We start from the raw sequence: 16044 nt of genomic DNA on the forward strand, positions 1-16044 counted from the left end.
GCCTGTTTATTTATGTCAGTGTTCCTTTAACAGCTGTTTAAATAAGGAAGACAGTGTCCATTGTTCCAGACCTTTACAGTAAGGTAATCAGGCTGAGAACTGCAAAGGAACTAGCTTCCCTTACACTCAGCTATGATGGGAGGCTAACAACAAACATCAGGTATAAAAGTGGTATCTCATTTGGACCCCTGTGGTACTCCACTAATTCCAGTACATCAATCCAGTGTTAGCATTTAGCCCTAACCTGTACTACAGATGCAGCTGTCTTGAATGTGCGAAGTGTCAGGTGGTATACCGCAGGAGGTACCTTAAGTGAGGTAGTTAACCCCATTGCTGCAGTCCAGCCAGCTGTGGACGACGGTACGACGAACAGCACCGCTGTTACCGCTACTCTGTAAAACCGCCAGGGGGCCCAGTGAATTGTTCCGCAGCTGCGTGAGGTTGTCAGATGACTCACTACTAAATGTTTATTAAGCCATTCGTGCTTTGCTGCACTAGTCATACTGTAAAGGAGAGACAATTTCATTTGATACAGTGATTTTGCTCAGCTCCAAATAAGATACTGTATGTTACTTAACAGAATTCTCATTTTTTAATTACATACAGTATACAGAAGTATTAATAATTGTTTAGAAGTAGTAATTTGAAAACTTAATTTTATGTTAGATTGTGATAATTAAAAATATACAGTGTGGCTTTAAAACATATCGTATTAAAAAGCAAATAAACATGTAAAAACAAAACGGGCCAAATTAAAATACGTTTTGAGTATTGTTTGAATGACTTTGATGGTCGCGTACTGTAAGTTAGATTGTAGCAGATAGAATTGTAGACTATATAATGGGTTTTTCTTTAATCAAAGAAAAGTTTAATCCACTACCCACACAAGATGTATAATTGTATCCTATTCTGAGTTTGTGGTATTCTGCAGGTATTTTGCATGAATACCTTTTGAACAGTAAGTGTTGCCGTATGAGCGTCATTGGTGGTTCAGTGGTAGAATTCTTGCCTTCCATGCGAGAGGCAAGGGGCTTGATTCCTGGCCAATGAACAAACTGTACTTGAACAAATTGCCCCTTGGGGATAACAAAGTCTCTCTTTCAATATTAAATTAATATTATTAAAAAGTAGTAGTACCTAAATTAATAAATGGAACCACCATTTGAATCAGAATTGTAATTAGTTTGAATAATTGTACACAGTTTACCAGAATTTAATGTACTTTAGCACAATATCTTCTTCGTAGTGTTTTGTAATAAATAGAACATACATTTTATGTTGTTGAACAGCAGGTCTTACAAGCTTTTTTGCAAGGATGATGCTCTGTAGTGTAGAGCCAGCAAACGTGTGAATCTTGCTAGAATTCAAAGATAAAATACTTTATTGCCATGTCAACAAAGTTAATTTGAGTGTGCCATAGTGCAGCCTAAATAAAAACACAACAGAAATGGCAACTTTTACACTTAACACATACACAGTACAGATTATTCAGTTAGTTTTAGACTCCAAGTTTAAAAATAAAAACATGAATAATCAAAAGGAGTTTATTCACTCCCATGTGATGCTTGCATCAACCAAGATCTACCTGTTGAGGTGCCTGATGGTCTCTAGATACAGTAGGTGCTGTTTTGTCACTGAGCAGTACTGTGGGTTGGAAGGGATGAATGGACACCTCCTTAGCATTCTGTTTGATAAGTCTTTCATAAATAGAGGGTAACAGAGGGATGATGGCATCTGATGACCATGGATGCTGTGCATACGACTATTTCCAGCTGATTCCTGTCTTGGGCAGTTGTATTGATGTACCAAACTGATATTGAGAAGGTGAACCCGCTGTCAGTCTCTGTTCTATAGAAGTGTGTTGTTGCTTCCTGATTGACTCCAAACTCTCTCAGCTGTCGTAGAGCACAAAGCCTGCTCTAATGGCCCGCTCCTGAAGTTTATCAAACAGCTTTATAGGCTCAGTTGTATAACATGCTGAGCTGTAGCTAGTAAACAGGTGGTGGTGACTTCAAGGTGCTGCAGGATGGGATGGTGGTAAACAGAAACAGCATCCTCTACAGATCTGTTGGTCCTGTACCCAAATTGGTAAGGGTCTAGCTTAACACTGGACAGATGGTTACAAACCAGTCACTCAAAATCTTTCATAATATCTGAGGTCAGGCCCAGAGACCTGTAATCATCCACGCAGCTGACACTGGCTTTCTTAGGCACAGGAATAATCAATGCAGACTGAAAACAGGCAGCAACTTTACACTGCTTTTCTAATGACCATTTCCATAAGCTTACACGAATAGAATTTAGACATATAGGTGAAAAATTACTAGGTTTGTTTTGTTACCTGTTTACCTGTTTGATGGCAGAGCATGATATTGGTCATTTTTGAGTCAGTGGGCATGACTCCTGTCCTTAGAGAGTGTTGGAAGAGGTTTCGTATCAGTCTGCGTGGAACGTCTCTAGTTTCCGTAAGTACAGCTAGGAAAGTCTGCTGCTGAGCACAGCTGAGTTGTATCATGCTTTCTTGTGTCTTTACTAGATTCGCTTTAGGAATATTGAAGAGTCACAGGAGTCGGACAGCAGCTGACAGCATTACTGTGTCTTGTGTTGTGGGAATGAGTGACTGTGAGATCTGTTTCCATGTGTTGCTGACAGGTTGAAGCCAGAGGGATCGGTGCCACAGGGTCCCAGCGCTCTGTCTATGAAGAGTGACAACTCCATGAATCACCCCCTCACCTTCAGGCAAGGAGCCTTCAGCCTTGATCCCAGGTCAGATTACTGTTTCCTGTCTTGGGTTTAACGTTAGCGCAGTTTAAAACTGATTGTGTGCCAGAGGCCTCCTGTTGTGCACTTGTTCATACATCCTACATTTTTCACTTCTTGGCAGTGAGGGAAGAATTGCTTAGTGTGTGAGTCTCTGGACTCTTAACTGGTGTGTTGCTTGCTCAAGTTCCCTCATACAGTACCTTAAGTGAGGTAGTTAACCCCATTGCTGCAGTCCACCCAGCTGTATGAATGGGGGCCAGTATCTCTGCTGTACTTCCTGTGATGGATCGGCATCACGTCTGGATGCTCTGTAGCCCTGGACCTGGAGAAGTGTTATTAGGCAGGTTCTGTAGGTAAACCTTAAAGTCACCAATTGAAAAAGACAAGAAGCACATGAACCATGATTGTTTAAATAATGGATTTGTTAAGGGATTTAAAGATGATTTGGATCTGCAATCATGATGCTGTTTTCCCTTCCAGGAGAAGATTACGTACCGTAGGTTTACAGCGGATGTTTGTTCTTTATTCTCCAGCTCAGCTGGTAATAGAGGAACAACGAGGCCCAGACATAGACAGGATAAACCAATAATTACTACAATACTTAATGTAACCTTACACAACACGCAAGAGTTATACCATGACCAGATATTTACAGGTCAGTGATTCCCAGAGCCCTATGTCGGTACAGATGTCTTAAATCATCAAATGACAATGATGTAACAGTAAAGTTCATTAACCTGAGTACATTATTTGTAGCCCTGCCTGTTTATTTATGTCAATGTTCCTTTAACAGCTGTTTAAATAAGGAAGACAGTGTCCATTGTTCCAGACCTTTACAGTAAGGTAATCAGGCTGAGAACTGCAAAGGAACTAGCTTCCCTTACACTCAGCTATGATGGGAGGCTAACAACAAACATCAGGTATAAAAGTGGTATCTCATTTGGACCCCTGTGGTACTCCACTAATTCCAGTACATCAATCCAGTGTTAGCATTTAGCCCTAACCTGTACTACAGATGCAGCTGTCTTGAATGTGCGAAGTGTCAGGTGGTATACCGCAGGAGGTACCTTAAGTGAGGTAGTTAACCCCATTGCTGCAGTCCAGCCAGCTGTGGACGACGGTACGACGAACAGCACCGCTGTTACCGCTACTCTGTAAAACCGCCAGGGGGCCCAGTGAATTGTTCCGCAGCTGCGTGAGGTTGTCAGATGACTCACTACTAAATGTTTATTAAGCCATTCGTGCTTTGCTGCACTAGTCATACTGTAAAGGAGAGACAATTTCATTTGATACAGTGATTTTGCTCAGCTCCAAATAAGATACTGTATGTTACTTAACAGAATTCTCATTTTTTAATTACATACAGTATACAGAAGTATTAATAATTGTTTAGAAGTAGTAATTTGAAAACTTAATTTTATGTTAGATTGTGATAATTAAAAATATACAGTGTGGCTTTAAAACATATCGTATTAAAAAGCAAATAAACATGTAAAAACAAAACGGGCCAAATTAAAATACGTTTTGAGTATTGTTTGAATGACTTTGATGGTCGCGTACTGTAAGTTAGATTGTAGCAGATAGAATTGTAGACTATATAATGGGTTTTTCTTTAATCAAAGAAAAGTTTAATCCACTACCCACACAAGATGTATAATTGTATCCTATTCTGAGTTTGTGGTATTCTGCAGGTATTTTGCATGAATACCTTTTGAACAGTAAGTGTTGCCGTATGAGCGTCATTGGTGGTTCAGTGGTAGAATTCTTGCCTTCCATGCGAGAGGCAAGGGGCTTGATTCCTGGCCAATGAACAAACTGTACTTGAACAAATTGCCCCTTGGGGATAACAAAGTCTCTCTTTCAATATTAAATTAATATTATTAAAAAGTAGTAGTACCTAAATTAATAAATGGAACCACCATTTGAATCAGAATTGTAATTAGTTTGAATAATTGTACACAGTTTACCAGAATTTAATGTACTTTAGCACAATATCTTCTTCGTAGTGTTTTGTAATAAATAGAACATACATTTTATGTTGTTGAACAGCAGGTCTTACAAGCTTTTTTGCAAGGATGATGCTCTGTAGTGTAGAGCCAGCAAACGTGTGAATCTTGCTAGAATTCAAAGATAAAATACTTTATTGCCATGTCAACAAAGTTAATTTGAGTGTGCCATAGTGCAGCCTAAATAAAAACACAACAGAAATGGCAACTTTTACACTTAACACATACACAGTACAGATTATTCAGTTAGTTTTAGACTCCAAGTTTAAAAATAAAAACATGAATAATCAAAAGGAGTTTATTCACTCCCATGTGATGCTTGCATCAACCAAGATCTACCTGTTGAGGTGCCTGATGGTCTCTAGATACAGTAGGTGCTGTTTTGTCACTGAGCAGTACTGTGGGTTGGAAGGGATGAGTGGACACCTCCTTAGCATTCTGTTTGATAAGTCTTTCATAAATAGAGGTAACAGGGGGATGATGGCATCTGATGACCGTGGATGCTGTGCATACGACTATTTCCAGCTGATTCCTGTCTTGGGCAGTTGTATTGATGTACCAAACTGATATTGAGAAGGTGAACCCGCTGTCAGTCTCTGTTCTATAGAAGTGTGTTGTTGCTTCCTGATTGACTCCAAACTCTCTCAGCTGTCGTAGAGCACAAAGCCTGCTCTAATGGCCCGCTCCTGAAGTTTATCAAACAGCTTTATAGGCTCAGTTGTATAACATGCTGAGCTGTAGCTAGTAAACAGGTGGTGGTGACTTCAAGGTGCTGCAGGATGGGATGGTGGTAAACAGAAACAGCATCCTCTACAGATCTGTTGGTCCTGTACCCAAATTGGTAAGGGTCTAGCTTAACACTGGACAGATGGTTACAAACCAGTCACTCAAAATCTTTCATAATATCTGAGGTCAGGCCCAGAGACCTGTAATCATCCACGCAGCTGACACTGGCTTTCTTAGGCACAGGAATAATCAATGCAGACTGAAAACAGGCAGCAACTTTACACTGCTTTTCTAATGACCATTTCCATAAGCTTACACGAATAGAATTTAGACATATAGGTGAAAAATTACTAGGTTTGTTTTGTTACCTGTTTACCTGTTTGATGGCAGAGCATGATATTGGTCATTTTTGAGTCAGTGGGCATGACTCCTGTCCTTAGAGAGTGTTGGAAGAGGTTTCGTATCAGTCTGCGTGGAACGTCTCTAGTTTCCGTAAGTACAGCTAGGAAAGTCTGCTGCTGAGCACAGCTGAGTTGTATCATGCTTTCTTGTGTCTTTACTAGATTCGCTTTAGGAATATTGAAGAGTCACAGGAGTCGGACAGCAGCTGACAGCATTACTGTGTCTTGTGTTGTGGGAATGAGTGACTGTGAGATCTGTTTCCATGTGTTGCTGACAGGTTGAAGCCAGAGGGATCGGTGCCACAGGGTCCCAGCGCTCTGTCTATGAAGAGTGACAACTCCATGAATCACCCCCTCACCTTCAGGCAAGGAGCCTTCAGCCTTGATCCCAGGTCAGATTACTGTTTCCTGTCTTGGGTTTAACGTTAGCGCAGTTTAAAACTGATTGTGTGCCAGAGGCCTCCTGTTGTGCACTTGTTCATACATCCTACATTTTTCACTTCTTGGCAGTGAGGGAAGAATTGCTTAGTGTGTGAGTCTCTGGACTCTTAACTGGTGTGTTGCTTGCTCAAGTTCCCTCATACAGTACCTTAAGTGAGGTAGTTAACCCCATTGCTGCAGTCCACCCAGCTGTATGAATGGGGGCCAGTATCTCTGCTGTACTTCCTGTGATGGATCGGCATCACGTCTGGATGCTCTGTAGCCCTGGACCTGGAGAAGTGTTATTAGGCAGGTTCTGTAGGTAAACCTTAAAGTCACCAATTGAAAAAGACAAGAAGCACATGAACCATGATTGTTTAAATAATGGATTTGTTAAGGGATTTAAAGATGATTTGGATCTGCAATCATGATGCTGTTTTCCCTTCCAGGAGAAGATTACGTACCGTAGGTTTACAGCGGATGTTTGTTCTTTATTCTCCAGCTCAGCTGGTAATAGAGGAACAACGAGGCCCAGACATAGACAGGATAAACCAATAATTACTACAATACTTAATGTAACCTTACACAACACGCAAGAGTTATACCATGACCAGATATTTACAGGTCAGTGATTCCCAGAGCCCTATGTCGGTACAGATGTCTTAAATCATCAAATGACAATGATGTAACAGTAAAGTTCATTAACCTGAGTACATTATTTGTAGCCCTGCCTGTTTATTTATGTCAATGTTCCTTTAACAGCTGTTTAAATAAGGAAGACAGTGTCCATTGTTCCAGACCTTTACAGTAAGGTAATCAGGCTGAGAACTGCAAAGGAACTAGCTTCCCTTACACTCAGCTATGATGGGAGGCTAACAACAAACATCAGGTATAAAAGTGGTATCTCATTTGGACCCCTGTGGTACTCCACTAATTCCAGTACATCAATCCAGTGTTAGCATTTAGCCCTAACCTGTACTACAGATGCAGCTGTCTTGAATGTGCGAAGTGTCAGGTGGTATACCGCAGGAGGTACCTTAAGTGAGGTAGTTAACCCCATTGCGGCAGTCCAGCCAGCTGTGGACGACGGTACGACGAACAGCACCGCTGTTACCGCTACTCTGTAAAACCGCCAGGGGGCCCAGTGAATTGTTCCGCAGCTGCGTGAGGTTGTCAGATGACTCACTACTAAATGTTTATTAAGCCATTCGTGCTTTGCTGCACTAGTCATACTGTAAAGGAGAGACAATTTCATTTGATACAGTGATTTTGCTCAGCTCCAAATAAGATACTGTATGTTACTTAACAGAATTCTCATTTTTTAATTACATACAGTATACAGAAGTATTAATAATTGTTTAGAAGTAGTAATTTGAAAACTTAATTTTATGTTAGATTGTGATAATTAAAAATATACAGTGTGGCTTTAAAACATATCGTATTAAAAAGCAAATAAACATGTAAAAACAAAACAGGGGCCAAATTAAAATACGTTTTGAGTATTGTTTGAATGACTTTGATGGTCGCGTACTGTAAGTTACATTGTAGCAGATAGAATTGTAGACTATATAATGGGTTTTTCTTTAATCAAAGAAAAGTTTAATCCACTACCCACACAAGATGTATAATTGTATCCTATTCTGAGTTTGTGGTATTCTGCAGGTATTTTGCATGAATACCTTTTGAACAGTAAGTGTTGCCGTATGAGCGTCATTGGTGGTTCAGTGGTAGAATTCTTGCCTTCCATGCGAGAGGCAAGGGGCTTGATTCCTGGCCAATGAACAAACTGTACTTGAACAAATTGCCCCTTGGGGATAACAAAGTCTCTCTTTCAATATTAAATTAATATTATTAAAAAGTAGTAGTACCTAAATTAATAAATGGAACCACCATTTGAATCAGAATTGTAATTAGTTTGAATAATTGTACACAGTTTACCAGAATTTAATGTACTTTAGCACAATATCTTCTTCGTAGTGTTTTGTAATAAATAGAACATACATTTTATGTTGTTGAACAGCAGGTCTTACAAGCTTTTTTGCAAGGATGATGCTCTGTAGTGTAGAGCCAGCAAATGTGTGAATCTTGCTAGAATTCAAAGATAAAATACTTTATTGCCATGTCAACAAAGTTAATTTGAGTGTGCCATAGTGCAGCCTAAATAAAAACACAACAGAAATGGCAACTTTTACACTTAACACATACACAGTACAGATTATTCAGTTAGTTTTAGACTCCAAGTTTAAAAATAAAAACATGAATAATCAAAAGGAGTTTATTCACTCCCATGTGATGCTTGCATCAACCAAGATCTACCTGTTGAGGTGCCTGATGGTCTCTAGATACAGTAGGTGCTGTTTTGTCACTGAGCAGTACTGTGGGTTGGAAGGGATGAGTGGACACCTCCTTAGCATTCTGTTTGATAAGTCTTTCATAAATAGAGGGTAACAGAGGGATGATGGCATCTGATGACCATGGATGCTGTGCATACGACTATTTCCAGCTGATTCCTGTCTTGGGCAGTTGTATTGATGTACCAAACTGATATTGAGAAGGTGAACCCGCTGTCAGTCTCTGTTCTATAGAAGTGTGTTGTTGCTTCCTGATTGACTCCAAACTCTCTCAGCTGTCGTAGAGCACAAAGCCTGCTCTAATGGCCCGCTCCTGAAGTTTATCAAACAGCTTTATAGGCTCAGTTGTATAACATGCTGAGCTGTAGCTAGTAAACAGGTGGTGGTGACTTCAAGGTGCTGCAGGATGGGATGGTGGTAAACAGAAACAGCATCCTCTACAGATCTGTTGGTCCTGTACCCAAATTGGTAAGGGTCTAGCTTAACACTGGACAGATGGTTACAAACCAGTCACTCAAAATCTTTCATAATATCTGAGGTCAGGCCCAGAGACCTGTAATCATCCACGCAGCTGACACTGGCTTTCTTAGGCACAGGAATAATCAATGCAGACTGAAAACAGGCAGCAACTTTACACTGCTTTTCTAATGACCATTTCCATAAGCTTACACGAATAGAATTTAGACATATAGGTGAAAAATTACTAGGTTTGTTTTGTTACCTGTTTACCTGTTTGATGGCAGAGCATGATATTGGTCATTTTTGAGTCAGTGGGCATGACTCCTGTCCTTAGAGAGTGTTGGAAGAGGTTTCGTATCAGTCTGCGTGGAACGTCTCTAGTTTCCGTAAGTACAGCTAGGAAAGTCTGCTGCTGAGCACAGCTGAGTTGTATCATGCTTTCTTGTGTCTTTACTAGATTCGCTTTAGGAATATTGAAGAGTCACAGGAGTCGGACAGCAGCTGACAGCATTACTGTGTCTTGTGTTGTGGGAATGAGTGACTGTGAGATCTGTTTCCATGTGTTGCTGACAGGTTGAAGCCAGAGGGATCGGTGCCACAGGGTCCCAGCGCTCTGTCTATGAAGAGTGACAACTCCATGAATCACCCCCTCACCTTCAGGCAAGGAGCCTTCAGCCTTGATCCCAGGTCAGATTACTGTTTCCTGTCTTGGGTTTAACGTTAGCGCAGTTTAAAACTGATTGTGTGCCAGAGGCCTCCTGTTGTGCACTTGTTCATACATCCTACATTTTTCACTTCTTGGCAGTGAGGGAAGAATTGCTTAGTGTGTGAGTCTCTGGACTCTTAACTGGTGTGTTGCTTGCTCAAGTTCCCTCATACAGTACCTTAAGTGAGGTAGTTAACCCCATTGCTGCAGTCCACCCAGCTGTATGAATGGGGGCCAGTATCTCTGCTGTACTTCCTGTGATGGATCGGCATCACGTCTGGATGCTCTGTAGCCCTGGACCTGGAGAAGTGTTATTAGGCAGGTTCTGTAGGTAAACCTTAAAGTCACCAATTGAAAAAGACAAGAAGCACATGAACCATGATTGTTTAAATAATGGATTTGTTAAGGGATTTAAAGATGATTTGGATCTGCAATCATGATGCTGTTTTCCCTTCCAGGAGAAGATTACGTACCGTAGGTTTACAGCGGATGTTTGTTCTTTATTCTCCAGCTCAGCTGGTAATAGAGGAACAACGAGGCCCAGACATAGACAGGATAAACCAATAATTACTACAATACTTAATGTAACCTTACACAACACGCAAGAGTTATACCATGACCAGATATTTACAGGTCAGTGATTCCCAGAGCCCTATGTCGGTACAGATGTCTTAAATCATCAAATGACAATGATGTAACAGTAAAGTTCATTAACCTGAGTACATTATTTGTAGCCCTGCCTGTTTATTTATGTCAATGTTCCTTTAACAGCTGTTTAAATAAGGAAGACAGTGTCCATTGTTCCAGACCTTTACAGTAAGGTAATCAGGCTGAGAACTGCAAAGGAACTAGCTTCCCTTACACTCAGCTATGATGGGAGGCTAACAACAAACATCAGGTATAAAAGTGGTATCTCATTTGGACCCCTGTGGTACTCCACTAATTCCAGTACATCAATCCAGTGTTAGCATTTAGCCCTAACCTGTACTACAGATGCAGCTGTCTTGAATGTGCGAAGTGTCAGGTGGTATACCGCAGGAGGTACCTTAAGTGAGGTAGTTAACCCCATTGCGGCAGTCCAGCCAGCTGTGGACGACGGTACGACGAACAGCACCGCTGTTACCGCTACTCTGTAAAACCGCCAGGGGGCCCAGTGAATTGTTCCGCAGCTGCGTGAGGTTGTCAGATGACTCACTACTAAATGTTTATTAAGCCATTCGTGCTTTGCTGCACTAGTCATACTGTAAAGGAGAGACAATTTCATTTGATACAGTGATTTTGCTCAGCTCCAAATAAGATACTGTATGTTACTTAACAGAATTCTCATTTTTTAATTACATACAGTATACAGAAGTATTAATAATTGTTTAGAAGTAGTAATTTGAAAACTTAATTTTATGTTAGATTGTGATAATTAAAAATATACAGTGTGGCTTTAAAACATATCGTATTAAAAAGCAAATAAACATGTAAAAACAAAACAGGGGCCAAATTAAAATACGTTTTAAGTATTGTTTGAATGACTTTGATGGTCGCGTACTGTAAGTTACATTGTAGCAGATAGAATTGTAGACTATATAATGGGTTTTTCTTTAATCAAAGAAAAGTTTAATCCACTACCCACACAAGATGTATAATTGTATCCTATTCTGAGTTTGTGGTATTCTGCAGGTATTTTGCATGAATACCTTTTGAACAGTAAGTGTTGCCGTATGAGCGTCATTGGTGGTTCAGTGGTAGAATTCTTGCCTTCCATGCGAGAGGCAAGGGGCTTGATTCCTGGCCAATGAACAAACTGTACTTGAACAAATTGCCCCTTGGGGATAACAAAGTCTCTCTTTCAATATTAAATTAATATTATTAAAAAGTAGTAGTACCTAAATTAATAAATGGAACCACCATTTGAATCAGAATTGTAATTAGTTTGAATAATTGTACACAGTTTACCAGAATTTAATGTACTTTAGCACAATATCTTCTTCGTAGTGTTTTGTAATAAATAGAACATACATTTTATGTTGTTGAACAGCAGGTCTTACAAGCTTTTTTGCAAGGATGATGCTCTGTAGTGTAGAGCCAGCAAACGTGTGAATCTTGCTAGAATTCAAAGATAAAATACTTTATTGCCATGTCAACAAAGTTAATTTGAGTGTGCCATAGTGCAGCCTAAATAAAAACACAACAGAAATGGCAACTTTTACACTTAACACATACACAGTACAGATTATTCAGTTAGTTTTAGACTCCAAGTTTAAAAATAAAAACATGAATAATCAAAAGGAGTTTATTCACTCCCATGTGATGCTTGCATCAACCAAGATCTACCTGTTGAGGTGCCTGATGGTCTCTAGATACAGTAGGTGCTGTTTTGTCACTGAGCAGTACTGTGGGTTGGAAGGGATGAGTGGACACCTCCTTAGCATTCTGTTTGATAAGTCTTTCATAAATAGAGGGTAACAGAGGGATGATGGCATCTGATGACCATGGATGCTGTGCATACGACTATTTCCAGCTGATTCCTGTCTTGGGCAGTTGTATTGATGTACCAAACTGATATTGAGAAGGTGAACCCGCTGTCAGTCTCTGTTCTATAGAAGTGTGTTGTTGCTTCCTGATTGACTCCAAACTCTCTCAGCTGTCGTAGAGCACAAAGCCTGCTCTAATGGCCCGCTCCTGAAGTTTATCAAACAGCTTTATAGGCTCAGTTGTATAACATGCTGAGCTGTAGCTAGTAAACAGGTGGTGGTGACTTCAAGGTGCTGCAGGATGGGATGGTGGTAAACAGAAACAGCATCCTCTACAGATCTGTTGGTCCTGTACCCAAATTGGTAAGGGTCTAGCTTAACACTGGACAGATGGTTACAAACCAGTCACTCAAAATCTTTCATAATATCTGAGGTCAGGCCCAGAGACCTGTAATCATCCACGCAGCTGACACTGGCTTTCTTAGGCACAGGAATAATCAATGCAGACTGAAAACAGGCAGCAACTTTACACTGCTTTTCTAATGACCATTTCCATAAGCTTACACGAATAGAATTTAGACATATAGGTGAAAAATTACTAGGTTTGTTTTGTTACCTGTTTACCTGTTTGATGGCAGAGCATGATATTGGTCATTTTTGAGTCAGTGGGCATGACTCCTGTCCTTAGAGAGTGTTGGAAGAGGTTTCGTATCAGTCTGCGTGGAACGTCTCTAGTTTCCGTAAGTACAGCTAGGAAAGTCTGCTGCTGAGCACAGCTGAGTTGTATCATGCTTTCTTGTGTCTTTACTAGATTCGCTTTAGGAATATTGAAGAGTCACAGGAGTCGGACAGCAGCTGACAGCATTACTGTGTCTTGTGTTGTGGGAATGAGTGACTGTGAGATCTGTTTCCATGTGTTGCTGACAGGTTGAAGCCAGAGGGATCGGTGCCACAGGGTCCCAGCGCTCTGTCTATGAAGAGTGACAACTCCATGAATCACCCCCTCACCTTCAGGCAAGGAGCCTTCAGCCTTGATCCCAGGTCAGATTACTGTTTCCTGTCTTGGGTTTAACGTTAGCGCAGTTTAAAACTGATTGTGTGCCAGAGGCCTCCTGTTGTGCACTTGTTCATACATCCTACATTTTTCACTTCTTGGCAGTGAGGGAAGAATTGCTTAGTGTGTGAGTCTCTGGACTCTTAACTGGTGTGTTGCTTGCTCAAGTTCCCTCATACAGTACCTTAAGTGAGGTAGTTAACCCCATTGCTGCAGTCCACCCAGCTGTATGAATGGGGGCCAGTATCTCTGCTGTACTTCCTGTGATGGATCGGCATCACGTCTGGATGCTCTGTAGCCCTGGACCTGGAGAAGTGTTATTAGGCAGGTTCTGTAGGTAAACCTTAAAGTCACCAATTGAAAAAGACAAGAAGCACATGAACCATGATTGTTTAAATAATGGATTTGTTAAGGGATTTAAAGATGATTTGGATCTGCAATCATGATGCTGTTTTCCCTTCCAGGAGAAGATTACGTACCGTAGGTTTACAGCGGATGTTTGTTCTTTATTCTCCAGCTCAGCTGGTAATAGAGGAACAACGAGGCCCAGACATAGACAGGATAAACCAATAATTACTACAATACTTAATGTAACCTTACACAACACGCAAGAGTTATACCATGACCAGATATTTACAGGTCAGTGATTCCCAGAGCCCTATGTCGGTACAGATGTCTTAAATCATCAAATGACAATGATGTAACAGTAAAGTTCATTAACCTGAGTAAATTATTTGTAGCCCTGCCTGTTTATTTATGTCAGTGTTCCTTTAACAGCTGTTTAAATAAGGAAGACAGTGTCCATTGTTCCAGACCTTTACAGTAAGGTAATCAGGCTGAGAACTGCAAAGGAACTAGCTTCCCTTACACTCAGCTATGATGGGAGGCTAACAACAAACATCAGGTATAAAAGTGGTATCTCATTTGGACCCCTGTGGTACTCCACTAATTCCAGTACATCAATCCAGTGTTAGCATTTAGCCCTAACCTGTACTACAGATGCAGCTGTCTTGAATGTGCGAAGTGTCAGGTGGTATACCGCAGGAGGTACCTTAAGTGAGGTAGTTAACCCCATTGCTGCAGTCCAGCCAGCTGTGGACGACGGTACGACGAACAGCACCGCTGTTACCGCTACTCTGTAAAACCGCCAGGGGGCCCAGTGAATTGTTCCGCAGCTGCGTGAGGTTGTCAGATGACTCACTACTAAATGTTTATTAAGCCATTCGTGCTTTGCTGCACTAGTCATACTGTAAAGGAGAGACAATTTCATTTGATACAGTGATTTTGCTCAGCTCCAAATAAGATACTGTATGTTACTTAACAGAATTCTCATTTTTTAATTACATACAGTATACAGAAGTATTAATAATTGTTTAGAAGTAGTAATTTGAAAACTTAATTTTATGTTAGATTGTGATAATTAAAAATATACAGTGTGGCTTTAAAACATATCGTATTAAAAAGCAAATAAACATGTAAAAACAAAACGGGCCAAATTAAAATACGTTTTGAGTATTGTTTGAATGACTTTGATGGTCGCGTACTGTAAGTTAGATTGTAGCAGATAGAATTGTAGACTATATAATGGGTTTTTCTTTAATCAAAGAAAAGTTTAATCCACTACCCACACAAGATGTATAATTGTATCCTATTCTGAGTTTGTGGTATTCTGCAGGTATTTTGCATGAATACCTTTTGAACAGTAAGTGTTGCCGTATGAGCGTCATTGGTGGTTCAGTGGTAGAATTCTTGCCTTCCATGCGAGAGGCAAGGGGCTTGATTCCTGGCCAATGAACAAACTGTACTTGAACAAATTGCCCCTTGGGGATAACAAAGTCTCTCTTTCAATATTAAATTAATATTATTAAAAAGTAGTAGTACCTAAATTAATAAATGGAACCACCATTTGAATCAGAATTGTAATTAGTTTGAATAATTGTACACAGTTTACCAGAATTTAATGTACTTTAGCACAATATCTTCTTCGTAGTGTTTTGTAATAAATAGAACATACATTTTATGTTGTTGAACAGCAGGTCTTACAAGCTTTTTTGCAAGGATGATGCTCTGTAGTGTAGAGCCAGCAAACGTGTGAATCTTGCTAGAATTCAAAGATAAAATACTTTATTGCCATGTCAACAAAGTTAATTTGAGTGTGCCATAGTGCAGCCTAAATAAAAACACAACAGAAATGGCAACTTTTACACTTAACACATACACAGTACAGATTATTCAGTTAGTTTTAGACTCCAAGTTTAAAAATAAAAACATGAATAATCAAAAGGAGTTTATTCACTCCCATGTGATGCTTGCATCAACCAAGATCTACCTGTTGAGGTGCCTGATGGTCTCTAGATACAGTAGGTGCTGTTTTGTCACTGAGCAGTACTGTGGGTTGGAAGGGATGAATGGACACCTCCTTAGCATTCTGTTTGATAAGTCTTTCATAAATAGAGGGTAACAGAGGGATGATGGCATCTGATGACCATGGATGCTGTGCATACGACTATTTCCAGCTGATTCCTGTCTTGGGCAGTTGTATTGATGTACCAAACTGATATTGAGAAGGTGAACCCGCTGTCAGTCTCTGTTCTATAGAAGTGTGTTGTTGCTTCCTGATTGACTCCAAACTCTCTCAGCTGTCGTAGAGCACAAAGCCTGCTCTAATGGCCCGCTCCTGAAGTTTATCAAAC

At 40.3% G+C, this 16044-nt stretch overlaps 1 protein-coding gene across 4 annotated transcripts in view; it reads left to right on the forward strand.

Moving 5' to 3' along the window:
- Nucleotides 1-16044, forward strand: part of LOC148839822 (uncharacterized) — a 191278-nt gene that overhangs the window by 32196 nt on the left and 143038 nt on the right. For all 4 annotated transcript variants that reach the window (XM_088909656.1, XM_088909659.1, XM_088909657.1 and 1 more), the window contains exons 9-12: nucleotides 2653-2766; nucleotides 6175-6288; nucleotides 9700-9813; nucleotides 13225-13338. In XM_088909656.1, coding sequence (XP_088765782.1) covers nucleotides 2653-2766; nucleotides 6175-6288; nucleotides 9700-9813; nucleotides 13225-13338 — 456 coding nt within the window. The remainder of the gene's footprint in view (nucleotides 1-2652; nucleotides 2767-6174; nucleotides 6289-9699; nucleotides 9814-13224; nucleotides 13339-16044) is intronic.

This window comes from Atractosteus spatula, chromosome 2 (assembly GCF_055471065.1).
Source record: "Atractosteus spatula isolate fAtrSpa1 chromosome 2, fAtrSpa1.hap1, whole genome shotgun sequence".
In the NCBI taxonomy this organism is placed as follows: domain Eukaryota; kingdom Metazoa; phylum Chordata; class Actinopteri; order Semionotiformes; family Lepisosteidae; genus Atractosteus; species Atractosteus spatula.